This window comes from Neomonachus schauinslandi, chromosome 1 (genome assembly GCF_002201575.2).
Source record: "Neomonachus schauinslandi chromosome 1, ASM220157v2, whole genome shotgun sequence".
NCBI classification, from domain to species: domain Eukaryota; kingdom Metazoa; phylum Chordata; class Mammalia; order Carnivora; family Phocidae; genus Neomonachus; species Neomonachus schauinslandi.
In genome coordinates this window covers 207,274,896-207,287,539 of record NC_058403.1, presented here as the reverse complement: position 1 = coordinate 207,287,539, position 12,644 = coordinate 207,274,896, and the positions used below count along the sequence as shown (strand labels likewise).

Sequence of the window (12,644 nt, the reverse complement as noted above, 5' to 3'; positions counted from 1 at the left end):
GGGCGGGGGCGGGGCATGGAGGGCGTGACCGACACCAAAAGCGTAACAGGTATTGGTCATATTCTCTTAGTGCCCGCCCCAGAACCGCCCAGCCATAGGCGGGCCACTTTTCCAGGCTTAACGCTCACTGGCTGAGCGAGGAGAGCGCCTTTCCGTCAGGGAGATCTCATTGGCTGGATTCCCGCACGGGCTCGTTGGGGGCGGGACCCAGGAAAAAGAGCAGGGCCTACGGAAGGGGCGGGGCTTCTTGCTGCAAGGTCGCGTGTTTCCAGGTGTTGCAGGGGGTCCCTTAGGCCAGGCGTGAAAACTGGAGCCTGGGGGTTAGTCCTGGGGCGGAGATGAAGGCACGCTGGGCCAGGCCCCGCCGACTTCCCTCTTGCACTCAGCTTTCCAACGCCGATCCGAGCGGGGTGGGCGGTGTCGCGGGCGTGATGTCATCGCTAGGCGTCGCGCACATCCCGAAGGAGCCTTGACCTCTTCGCGTGGGGAGCTGCGCCGCAATGCTGCAGCTAGTACGGGCTGGGGCGCGGGCCTGGCTTAGGCCCACGGGCTGCCGGGTGAGGCGGGGCACTGGGGACGGGACCGGAGGACAAAGGCTGGAGGTTCCGGGTGTCGTTTCTCACTCTCGTCCACCGTTTACAGGGCTTGAACGCGCTGGCGGAAGAGGCAGTACCCCAGGCGGCGAAGCCAGAGTCAGTAGCCAGCGCGGGTGAGGTTGCCAGGGTCGCTCCAGGAGGGGCGGCAACCGGGAGCCCTGACGCTTGGCCCTGACCCCTGACCTCCCAATCGCTTCAGGTCCCCAGGTGCCCGTGCTGCGCAGGTGCGAGCTCCCGGTACCCGCGCCCCGGCGTCCGGTGCAGGCCTGGGTGGAGTCACTGCGCGGCTACGAGCAGGAGCGCGTGGGTCTGGCCGAGCTGCACCCCGAAGTTTTCTCCACAGCGCCCAGGTGAGTGGGAGTGAAATGGTGAACTGAGTGCCAGAGGGAGGAGGAGCGGGGCTTTAGGAATCAGGATGACCTGGGCTTGAGCCTCAGCTTCTTTACCTGCCAAAAGGGGATGATGGTTTTCCCCGCTACTGGGTTATGTAAGATTGAGATCTAAGAGTTAAGGACGCAAAACTCTGGAGCTTCAGTGACTGAGTTCAAATCCTGCCTTCCCGCTTGTGTTTCAGTGTCCCCATTCTGTCAAACCTCAAGAGGTTGCTGTGATGATGAAATGAGTTAATTCTGGCACCTAATAAGTTCTATAGATATGTTGATTATGTTGATTATGATATGCTGTTACCGAATTTTGCAAAAATAAGCACTAAAGGGGCGCCTGGGTGGCTCAGTCGTTAAGCGCCTGCCTTCGGCTCAGGTCATGATTCCAGGGTCCTGGGATGGAGCCCCGCATCGGGCTCCCTGCTCAGCGGGAAGCCTGCTTCTCCCTCTCCCACTCCCCCTGCTTGTGTTCCCTCTCTAGCTGTCTCTCTATCTGTCAAATAAATAAATAAAATCTTTAAAAAAAAAAAAAAGCACTAAAAATGGTCAAGCCCTGGCATAGCCTATTGGCATTTTGGTTAAGTAGGTCCTTATAGCAACTCTAGGAGAGGGTTCAGTTATTCTTGCTTTGTAGGTAAAGAAACTGAGCACAGACAGGTTAAGAAATTTGCTCAAGGTCACACAGCTTGTAAGCTTTAGATGCAGGATCTCAACCTTACGTGGGCCAACTCCTTGGGCTGGCTTATCGGCTTACCAAGGCGTATGATGCCCCTCAAGTGCATTGTATCTGGCACATAATAAGTGCTGTTAATTTATTGCTATTACTGATTTTGGCATGGTTTGCCCCCTGCTTTTAGAGTCCCAATCTACTAGAGAGTGACAAAAGAAATTAAAAACAACATATTTTGTGTATTCTGTAAATCCTTACGAAGTGTCTGGTATATGCCAGACTCCATTCTGGGTGTTGGGAAGACAGCAATGAATGAGTACCAAGGTTGCTGATGTTGCTTACAGTCTAGATCAGGGGTCTGCAAACCTTTTTCTGTAAAGGGCCAGAGAGTAAATATTTTAGGCTTTCCAGGCTTTCATGTCGCCATGGCAACTACTCCTCTCAGCTGATGTAGTACAAAAGCAGGGTTGTGTCCCAGTGAAACATATTTACAGAAACAGGCAGCAGGCCAGGTTGGCCTACTAGCCATAGTAGCTTGCCAACCCCGGGCAAGCTACCCCGGCAGTCATGTCCAATGTAACCACATAATGTGAGTCACGTGTGTAATTTACATTTTGCTAGTAGCCATGTTTAAAAAAAAAAAGGAAGAAACAATCTATTTTATTAACCTGATATACCTAAAACGGTGTCATTTCAACATGGGGCACTGGCCACATTTCAGGGGTTCAACAGGCACATATCTGGCCAGTGTCTACCGAATAGGAGGATAGTGCAGGGCTAGAGAGGCAAACCAGTCCATAAAGAAGGTGGCAAGGAGTAAGTTGTAATGGTAGGAAAAGAGTAAGGTACTGTGAGAAGGAGGAAGTGGTGGCTCTCCTCTTAGCAAGGAGGCTCCTCAGAGATGTTGTTTGGGGCTGAGACCTATGGGCTGAGGAGGAACCAGCCAGGGGAAGAGTGTTTCAGGCAGAGGGAACAGTGAGCTCAAAGGCATGGAGGCTGGACCCCATTTCACGGAATGGAAATGGAGTGGGCCTGGTGGTGGTATGAGATGGGGCAGAGAGGGGCGAGGGCAGATCACACAGGGCCCTGGAGCTGGATGGGAAGAGCCCCTGTTTTCATCTGGTGAGGTGGCGAGGGCTTTAACTGGAGGTAGGCCTCTCACGGCCTCTTCTTTCTCCATAGGTTGGATATCCTGCACCAGGTTGCCATATGGCAGAAGAACTTTAAGAGAATTGTGAGTGCCCAAATGGGGGAGGTTGGTGGAAGGAGGCAGAGAAAGCTCCTCGGTTTGTCTTCTCTGGATTGTTAGGCTCAGGCCTTACCTTCTCTCTTCTGAACCATTCACTGCTGGGTGACGTGCCAGGGGTTTTCTGAACACCCAGTGTGCATTAGGCATGGTGCTAGTGGACAAGGCAGGCAAGATCCCTGCCCTTTGGAAGCTCGTAGTCTAGAGAGGTGAACATGAATCAAGTAGGCAAGCCTGTAAATATATGACTAGGGAAGTTGTCCCAGAGAAAAAGAGACATTTAGCCTCGATGTATAGTAGGTGCTAACTAGGTAAAGGGGGCAGTGGCGCTAAGGTGGAGGTAGTGGGAACCGCACATGCAAAGGTCCTGCGGCAGGGACAACATGGAGCCTAGTGTGGCCACAGAGGTCAGCAGGAGCAGTGGTGAGTAGTTTGGATTTTTTTGCCAAGTGCGTTGAAGAACCATTATCAGTCAGGGTCTCTCTGCTTCCCATCTGCTTACCTCAAAAGTCCAGTGAGTGCTTCCCCTATTCACACCCTCCCTAGCTCACCACGGAAGTCCCTCGTCCTCTTCCCCACCCCATACCTCTCCCTGATGTTCTCTAGCCTCTGCACACGTTTCCCCACGCCACACCTTCCTTCCGGTTGCCACCACATTAAAATCATTCAAAAAATGCCAAGTGCCTACCATGTGCCAGGCAGCAGAACCCCTGCCTTTCTGGGGCTGACATTCTGGAGCAGACGAGGGGACTCTCGATTTCTTTATTCTTCTCTCCCTCCCCAAGTGCTGTGTGTTTGTCCCGATGGATCCCTGATCTCTGTACCTCCTGTTGTCGGGCTCCCCACTGGCGAGCACCTACTGCCCAGCTCACTGCTGTTTTCCCAGGCCCGGGCCCTCTCAGCCGTGACAGTGTCTGCCTTGGGAACCTGACCGTCCGTCTCCTCCCTTTGCACCCGCAGAGCTATGCCAAGACCAAGACTAGGGCCGAGGTGCAGGGTGGAGGCCGGAAGCCTTGGCCACAGAAAGGCAGTGGGCGTTCCAGGCATGGCAGCATCCGCTCCCCAATCTGGCGAGGAGGTGAGCGGGGCAGGGAGGGAGGGGCCCTGGGGGCATCTTCACACCCATCTGGTGTGATAGCTGTCAGTCCCATTCCTTCCACCTAGGTAGGGGCAGCAGGACTCCGGCCTGCAGACCTCACTACCCGTGTGCGGGTCAGAGATCAGAGAGTTGGCCGCTTTCCCAGCTCCCTGTCAGCTCTGGCCTTAGCCTCTCATCAGACCATGGCCACAGCCCCTCTTGGCCCCAACTCCCGTCTTACGTCTCCTGGACCACCCTGCCCACACAGCACCCAGAGTGCTTTTCCTAAGCCCCCAGGTGGTTCCTGCAGCCTTTTTGGGAAGTCTGGGCTCCTCACCTTGGCATTCCAGGCAGTGGTGCCCACAGGCCCCCCTTGTTCCTCCACATCCTCTCTGACCAGACAACTGATTCAGTGTCAGCTCCTATTTGCCTGGCCAACTCTCCGCATCCTTAGCATGTGTTTGGGCTGTGCCTCTTCCAGGAAGCCCTCCCTGACCTTCTTTGGGTCCCCGGCCCCCAACAACTCCTTGTGCCGCCCCAAAAAGACCGCCCTGATTTCCTCTGCAGTTGAACCTCTGTCTGAATGTGAATGACAGGAGGGCAGGGATCCTGCCCATCTTGTTCCCTGCTGCACCCCCAGGGCCCAGCAGAGGGTGGACACACAGGCAGATGGTCCTCACTCACAGTTTGGCAGCTGAGGAAGTCGAGGCCCAGTAAGGCAAAGTTACCTGTCCCAGGCGGTGCTGGATCCAGTGTCCCCTCTCTTTCCCTCCTCGAGGCCCTGTCCTCTTTGCTGATTCGGTTTGCCTGCTGGCAGCCTCCCTACACCAGCCGCTGTGACAAATTTCTGTCCTGTATGCCCAGCTGGGGTCCTCACCTGTCCACACACCTCTGTCTCTGCAGGAGGCATTGCCCACGGCCCCCGGGGCCCCACGAGCTACTACTACATGCTGCCCATGAAGGTGCGGGTGCGGGGCCTCAAGGTGGCGCTGACGGTCAAGCTGGCCCAGGTACGGGCCTGATCCCGCGGGGAGCTGCCGGCGCCCGGGGGTGTGGGCTCTGGGGGCTCAGACCGTCCTTTCTTCCTGATAGGATGACCTGCACATTGTCGACTCCCTGGAGCTGCCGACCTCCGACCCCCAGTACCTGACCGAGCTGGCCCGCTACCGCCGCTGGGGGGACTCTGTGCTCCTTGTAGACTTGTGAGGGGGCGGGGCAGAGCGGGGGTGGGGGCGCTGGGGCCGTCCTCTGCGGTGCTCACCTCCTGGCCTCCGTTTCAGAGCGCACGAGGACATGCCTCAGAACGCCATAGCAGCCGTCTCCGGCCTCAAGACCTTCAACCTGATCCCGGCTGTCGGTGAGCGGAGGGCGCCAGTTCTCCCCCCACCAGGTCCCCAGCAGTCCATGGGCACTTAAAAGTCTATACCTGCCAGCTCCTCAACCCAGCCCCAGCTTGCCCAAATGGAGCGTTGGGAAGATGCCATCCTTGAAGAACGGCTCTGTCCAAGCTCAGGGCTCAGTGCAGGGCTCAGAGTGAGTGGAGGGGCTGCTGGCTGTCCTCGTCCGGCTCCTCCCTCCGAGAGGCTGGGAGGTGGGATCCGGTCTGGCTTGGGCATGGCACACCCATCATCACATTGGCTGATCAGTCCCTAGAGCTCTTTCTCGGTGTCCTGATGGCATGACTGGCTTCCTCCCGGACGGCCGCACCTGGGGGTCTCATGGGCACCTTCGCACCTAAGAACTCCTTCCTTCCTGTGGCTCAGGCCCCAGACCATGCTGTCACCCTCCACTCGTCTCTTAGCTCACCCCTTCGGCGTTGACTTTAATATGGGGGATTCCACCACTTCTTACCCCCCAGCACCCCTGTCTGCCTCCGGCCCCGTCCGTGGCCCCTGCTCTGTTCCGCAGCCTGTTCTCCCCCACCACGGCCACCAGAGGGCGCCTGTGCGCACCCGAGTCTCAGCGCGGCCCTCCTCTGCCCACGGCCCTCTGCGGTTCCCACCTCCCTCTGGGACAAGGCCTAAGTTCTCCCTGGGGCCCGCAAGATCCTGCACAACCTGCCCCATCCTGTCCCTGCGCTCGCCGCTGCCTCCTGTCCCGCTCGCTCACTAAGTGCAGTCACAGGCCTCCCGCAGTGCATTCATGCCCCTGCTCTGCCGAGGGTCCGTCCGGCCGGCTGGAGAGGGAGGTGGGGATCCCAGGCCCAGCGCAGGGCAGAGCCAGGCACGCAGGAGGCTCTCAGTCAGGGACTGAGCTGAGGACCGTCCCTCGCCCGGGGTCTTGCCATCAGTGAGCAGCTGAGCCAGGGTTTGAGCCTAGCCTGCAAGATCTGTGAGCCCATGCCGCACCCCGGTGTCTCTAGAGTAGGGCAATACGGGGAGGGGGTTGCTTCCTCGGGGAGGAAAGGGGGCCCCAGAGGGGGTAGGCAGCCCGGCCTGGACTGCATCTCCACCCCCAGGCCTGAACGCGTACAGCATGCTCAAACACCAGACCCTGGTCCTGACCCTGCAGACCATCGCCTTCCTGGAGGAGAAGCTGCTCTGGCACGACTCGCGCTACACGCCCCTCTACCCCTTCCGCCTGCCCTACCGCGACTTTCCCTGAGCCCCGGTCCTCCGCCCTTTGGGGCCCGGCAGCCTCGTGCCCGCCCTGTGGGGGGCAGAGCGGCACGGCCCAGACCCCGTCATCCCAATGCGGCTGCGCACAGAGCGGCCAAGCACCGAACTCTGGCCCCAATTTTCGCTTTCATTTTTAAGATGAATCTTATTTTTTAATCAAAAAAGAGAAACAGAACAGCTCATTGCCATTTTGTAAATAAATCCACTTGGCAAGTCAAGCTCTTCCTCAGTGCTAGGTGCTGCTGGGTACCTCCGTCCTCAGGGGGCAGCCTCAGGGCTGTTTACAGCAGTGACCCACACTCAGCTCCGGTAGGACGAGAGGGGCTCCAGGAGCGCGCAGAGGAGGGCCCAGCTGTCCGTAGGAACCAGCTCCCAGTGCCTCCCCACTGCCCAGCACTGGACCCGAGAATGCACATCCCGGTTTGATTCTACAAATAGGAAGTGTAAACCTGAGCTTTCATCATCATGACTTCCCCTAAGCAGAGTCTGAATCCCTGTGGTCAATAAATGAGCAAATAAACACATTTTTTTAAGAACACCGAACTGGTATCCTAATTCTGGAGTCCACTGCTTTTGTCTGCTCCCCAAGCTAATTTTTTTGTAACAGTCCTGATGCAGACTATAATGTGTTCAGTTTCCTTAAAGTCAGCCAGAACTGACATCTGCGTGTGTCCGTTTAGCCAAGGCCAGGGGGCCACAGTGACCACCCATGGGCTAGGCTGCTCCTTGCCAAAAACATGTCTGGAATGCATCTCTGGGGAGTGCCTTCAGAGCTCACAGCACATTCTTTGAAAATCCTCATGGATATAAACTTTGATCCTTAAAGCACCAGCTTTGACTAAGTAAAAAAGCCATTTGGAGCCTGTAGAAAGAAGGGGTGCAGAGGGTGTGGGAAATGCTGCTTGGGCTTAAGCCAAACTCTTCCCTACCTCTCCCTGCGCCTCTCCCTGGCCAAATGGGGACACGAGGCTTTGAGCAAGACCCAGCTGTTCTGATGGCGCCCAGACTAGATCGTTGTAGCTAGAAGTAAGGCTGCTTAGTTGTCTACCTCGCAGCGGTCGGGAAACAGCAAGGCCAACCCCCTGCTCCCGCAGACTTCCCAGAGAGATGTGTTGGAACCTGTTCCACCATACTGGAAACCCGCAGCCAGACCAAGGATGATAAAAGGCACTAGAAAAAAATGATCTGACGGGTGCCTGGGTGGCTCAGTCGGTTAAGCATCCGACTCTTGATGGGGCGCTCAGTCGTTAAGCGTCTGCCTTCAGCTCAGGTCATGATCCCAGGGTCCTGGGATCGAGCCCCACATCGGGCTCCCTGTTTGGCGGGAAGCCTGCTTCTCCCTCCCCCCACTCCCCCTGCTTGTGTTCCCTCTCTCGCTGTCTCTGTCAAATAAATAAATAAAATCTTTAAAAAAAAAAACAAAACATCGGACTCTTGATGTCGGCTCAGGTCATGATCTCAGGGTCATGGGATGGAGTCGTGTGTCAGCTCTGTGTTCAGCAGGGAGTTTGCTGGAGATTCTCCCCCCGCCCTCTGCCCCTCCCCCACTCAGGAGCATGCGCACGCTCTCTCTCAAATAAATCTTTAAAAAAAGAAAAGAGGGACACCTGGGTGGCTCAGTCGTCAAGTGTCTGCCTTTGGCTCAGGTCCTGATCACAGGGTCCTGGGATCGAGCCCCGCATCGGGTTCCCTGCTCGGCGGGACGCCTGCTTCTCCCTCTCCCACTCCCCCTGCTTGTGTTCCCTCTCTCACTGTCTCTCTCTCTCTCTGTCAAATAAATAAATAAAATCTTTAAAAAAAAAAAAAAAACTGATGACTAGAATGTGCTTTCAAATAATCGGGAGGCAGTGTGTGTATTGCTAGTTTCCTAGGGCTGCCTTAACCAAGTACCACAGCCTGGATGGCTGAAACAACAGAACCGTATTGTCTCATGGTCCACGAAGCTAGAAATTGAAGATCAAGGTGTCGGCAGGGCTGGTTACTTCTGAGGCTGCGAGAGAGACTCCGTCCCATCCCTCTCCCCTGGCTTCTGGTGGTTTGCTGGCAATCCTCGGCATGACTGGGCTCGCGGTCACCCCAAGGTCTGCCCTTGTCTTAGAATCGCAATGTCCCCATGGATGTCCTTGTGTCCAGATTTCCCCTTTTTTAAGGACACCGGTCATGTTGGCTGAGCCGCCCCCCCCCCCCGCCCCAATGCCCCCATCTTATTTGGCGGGCCCGGGGGAGCTAGCGCTTTTATTTTTTCCTTGCGGGGACGGGAACCGCTTGATCCCGACACGGGGGGGTAAGGGGAGAGATGGAACCACATCAGCCGTGAGAACCGTGGAAGCTGGCACGTGTGGCCTCATCGTGTATCCTCTGCTGTCGTCTGTGTTTGAAATTCTCTATAACAAGCCTTTTTTATTTTTATTTATTTATTTATTTTTAAAGATTTTACTCATTTATTTGAGACAGAGAGAATGAGAGACAGAGAGCATGAGAGGGAGGAGGGTCAGAGGGAGAAGCAGACTCCCCGCCGAGTGGGGAGCCCGATGTGGGACTCGATCCCGGGACTCCAGGATCATGACCCGAGCCGAAGGCAGTCGCTTAACCAACTGAGCCACCTAGGCGCCCCAAGCCTTTTTTATTTTTTAAAAAAGATTTTATTTAACAGAGAGTGAGCACAAGCAGGCAGAGGGAGAGGGAGAAGCAGGCTCCCTGCTCAGCAGGGAGCCCGATGCGGGGCTCGATCCCAGGACCCTGGGATCATGACCTGAGCCGAAGGCAGTTGCTTAACCAATTGAGCCACCCAGGCACCTATAGTGAGCCTTTTTAGAAAAGAGAGATGAATGAAGACATTTCTTCAGGGGAGCTGTTGCTACCCACAAGTCCTTCTCCCGCCCGCTTGGGACGTGGACTGACCCAGACAGAGCCCAGACAGGGAGGGCACTTCGCAGTCAGCTGTTCAAGGCAGGAGACCCAGGACTCCCGGGCTGAATCTGGTTTAAGAAAGCAAAAGCAGGGGCGCCTGGGTGGCTCAGTTGGTTAAGCAACTGCCTTCGGCTCAGGTCATGATCCTGGAGTCCCGGGATCGAGTCCCGCGTCGGGGTCCCTGCTCAGCGAGGAGCCTGCTTCTCCCTCTGACCCTCCCCCCTCTCATGTGCTCTCTCTCATTCTCACTCTCTCAAATAAACAAATAAATCTTTAAAAAAAAAAGAAAGCAAAAGCGAGCCTCTGGGGCTGGGATCCCACTCGGAGGGCCACCTGGCTCTGAGGGTGGGGCCAAGGGGTCTGCTTACTCGTGGTCAGCATGGAGGTCCCCTGGGTGGGGCTGAGGGAAGAGCCCCGACCCAGACCAAGATGCCCCCACTCCAACCAAGGGGTCTCAAGCCTCAGAGCCCCCCAAAAAACATACCCATCAAATCCCTCAGGGCTGCCACCTTAACTCACTGCTGGGCCATCCAAAGCCCCCAGCCCGGGGGGAACAGCCCTGTCCCCTGTGTCCTCCTCCCCGCACCTGGGCAGGAGGGACCCCCTAGTGATGGGGGGGAGGCAGACAGAAAGAAGGTCACCAGCAGTGAGACCAGGCCCTTCTTCCGCACCGAGGCCTCCAGCCCAGCAAGGCCTGACCCGGGGCTCCCCTCCGACATCAAGTCAAGTTCAGAGATTTGAATATGATACTGACTTGGGCCTGAATCCTGGGCAGACTTCTCAGCCGGGGGTGGGGTACGATTCCAGCACAGAAGAAACGGGGCGGAAGGAGAAGCCAAGTTCTGTTTCGACTGTCGCATAAACAACATGAATTTCTGCTTTACCCCCTAGGGTGGCTAGGATGAACTGTGATACCAGCATGAACCAGATCTGTGGGAACGCAGAGGAAGCCTGTATTTCCACTGAGGAAGTTTGAGGGGGAGATTCTCAGCGCTGGGTCCTAGTGAAACAGACCAATCGGGACGACTGCTACCCGCTCTCGCTCTGTGCTTGCCAAGCACCGCACACAAACTAGGTCAGTGAAATCTCACATCCAGCCTTTGAGGTCTGTGTTACCATCCCATTCTTCAGCTGAGGCCTTCGAGAAGTGGTTTGCTCGAGGGGAAGTGGTTTGCTTGAGGTCACACTCCCAGCAGGGGCTCTCAGCATCCTTGACACCTGCTGTCCGGCACACTCCCCTCCAGCTGCCTCCGCTGCAGGGCTGTTCTGGGCTTGTCTGCGGGGCAGGTCAGAAGGACTGTGCGGGGGGACCACAATGACATACAACCCGCTAGGATGGCAGTAAGAGTCGTAATCATAAAACAGAAAATCGGCATTGACGAGGATGTGGAGAAATAGGAAGTCTTGCATGCTTTTACGGTGCTGGTAGGAATGTAAAATGGTACGGCTGCTGTGGGAAACAGTCTAGGGTGCCTGGGTGGCTCAGTCAGTTAAGCGTCTGCCTTCCGCTCAGGTCGTGATCCCGGGGTCCTGGGATCGAGTCCCACATCGGGCTCCCTGCTCCGCGGGAAGCCTGCTTCTCCCTCTCCCTCTGCCTGCTTGTGCTCGCTCTCTCTCTGTTAAATAAATAAATAGAATCTTTAAAAAAACAGTCTACCAGTTCCTCCAAAAGTTCCACTTGGAATTATCATATGACCCAGCAATTCTACTTCTGAGTGTATTCCCAAAAGAATTGAAAAAATGTTCATACCAATGCTTGTACATGAATGTGCAGGGCAGCATGACTCACCATGGCCAAAAGGAAGAAACATCCCAGATGTCCATTGACTGATGGATGGGTCAACAAAATGTCGTATCTTGTGGCAGGCAGAAGGAGAGGGAGAAGCAGGCTTTCTGCAGAGCGAGGAGCCCGACCCCAGGACCCTGGGATCCTGACCCGAGCTGAAGGCAGACGCTTAACTGACTGAGCCACCCAGGCGCCTGTGGATGAACCTTTATGAGAAACATTCTGAACATTATGCTGAGGCAAAAAAGCCAGACACAAAAGGCCACAGATTGTGTGATTCCATTTTTAAGAAATGTCCAGAATGGGCAAACCCACCGAGACAGAGAGTAGGTTAAGGGTTGCCAGGGGCTGAAGGGAAAGGGGATTGGGAAGTACCAGGTTTTTTGGGAGGGTGATGGAAATAGTCCAGAATCGAATAGTGGTGATGGTGGTACAAGATTATGAATATACTAGAAAATTGTTAAAGGGCAAAAATGTAAAGTTTATAGGGACGCCTGGGTGGCTCAGTCGGTTAAGCGTCTGCCTTCGGCTCAGGTCATGATCCCAGGGTCCTGGGATCAAGCCCCGCATCGGGCTCCCTGCTCGGCGGGGAGTCTGCTTCTCCCTCCCCCGCTCCCCCTGCTTGTGCTCTCTCTCTAACAAACAAATAAATAAAATCTTTAAAAAAAAAAAAAAAGATAAATAGGTCCTGGGGATGTAATGTACAGCCTGGTGAGTAAAAATTTTTTAAATAAGGAAATATAAATAAATATATATATGAAGTAATGAAGTATTGGGGAGCTGACAGTCCACCCAGCGAGGCACAGGATTGGCATAGAGTCTACCCACCTCCGAGACTTCCTCCGTGAGGCTGAACCTTAGTGACCCCAACAGGTAACTCCGCTAATGCACACCTTTACTGGTTGCCTTCCCTGACTCCCCCCACCCCAGGTGTTTCTTGAGATCACCGCTCAGATAAACTGCCTGAACACCAAGTTTTGTTTCAGGGTCTACTTTTGGGGAGAACTTACGCTAAAATGGCTGGTAAGTATCAGAGCCTGCATTCAAACCCCCATCTACTCCTCATTCTGTTACAACCTTGTGGATGCAATGCTCTGAGAACCTTTTGTAGAAATGGTGGAAGGGAATTCTGGGCTAGAGGAACAGCCTGTTCCAAATGCTCAGAGACAAAAGAAGCGCACGCACGGAAGCTGCCAGGAAGGGCAGGGTGGCCACGCCAGAGCTCAGACTGAAGGGAGAGCAGGCACGATGCCACAGAGTGGGATGTGGATACTTCTGCCCTGTGTCCACGGCCTCTGGTCTGCAGTGGGCCGATTCGCTGGTCTGCCCGAGACAGCCTGGCACCCTGAAGGAAGCC

The 12,644-nt window shown here is 55.4% G+C and overlaps 1 protein-coding gene across 1 annotated transcript; it reads left to right on the top strand.

The window, feature by feature from the left end:
• The first annotated feature begins 263 nt into the window (after positions 1-263).
• On the top strand, positions 264-7,843 carry MRPL4 (mitochondrial ribosomal protein L4). Its single transcript, XM_021705160.1, has 9 exons — positions 264-557; positions 643-709; positions 796-946; positions 2,832-2,883; positions 3,856-3,973; positions 4,877-4,983; positions 5,066-5,175; positions 5,254-5,330; positions 6,432-7,843. Exons 1-9 carry the CDS (start codon positions 501-503, stop codon positions 6,575-6,577), a joined length of 885 nt encoding a protein of 294 aa, XP_021560835.1. The 5' UTR covers positions 264-500; the 3' UTR covers positions 6,578-7,843.
• Positions 7,844-12,644: the final 4,801 nt, after the last annotated feature.

Excerpts from the sequence above, each read along its gene's own strand:
- MRPL4 (XM_021705160.1), top strand. The coding sequence starts at position 501 with ATGCTGCAGCTAGTACGGGCTGGGGCGCGGGCCTGGCTTAGGCCCACG. Across the intron at positions 558-642 it reads TTAGGCCCACGGGCTGCCGG|GGCTTGAACGCGCTGGCGGA; the intron begins GTGAGGCGGGGC and ends CACCGTTTACAG. Across the intron at positions 5,331-6,431 it reads CAACCTGATCCCGGCTGTCG|GCCTGAACGCGTACAGCATG; the intron begins GTGAGCGGAGGG and ends CTCCACCCCCAG.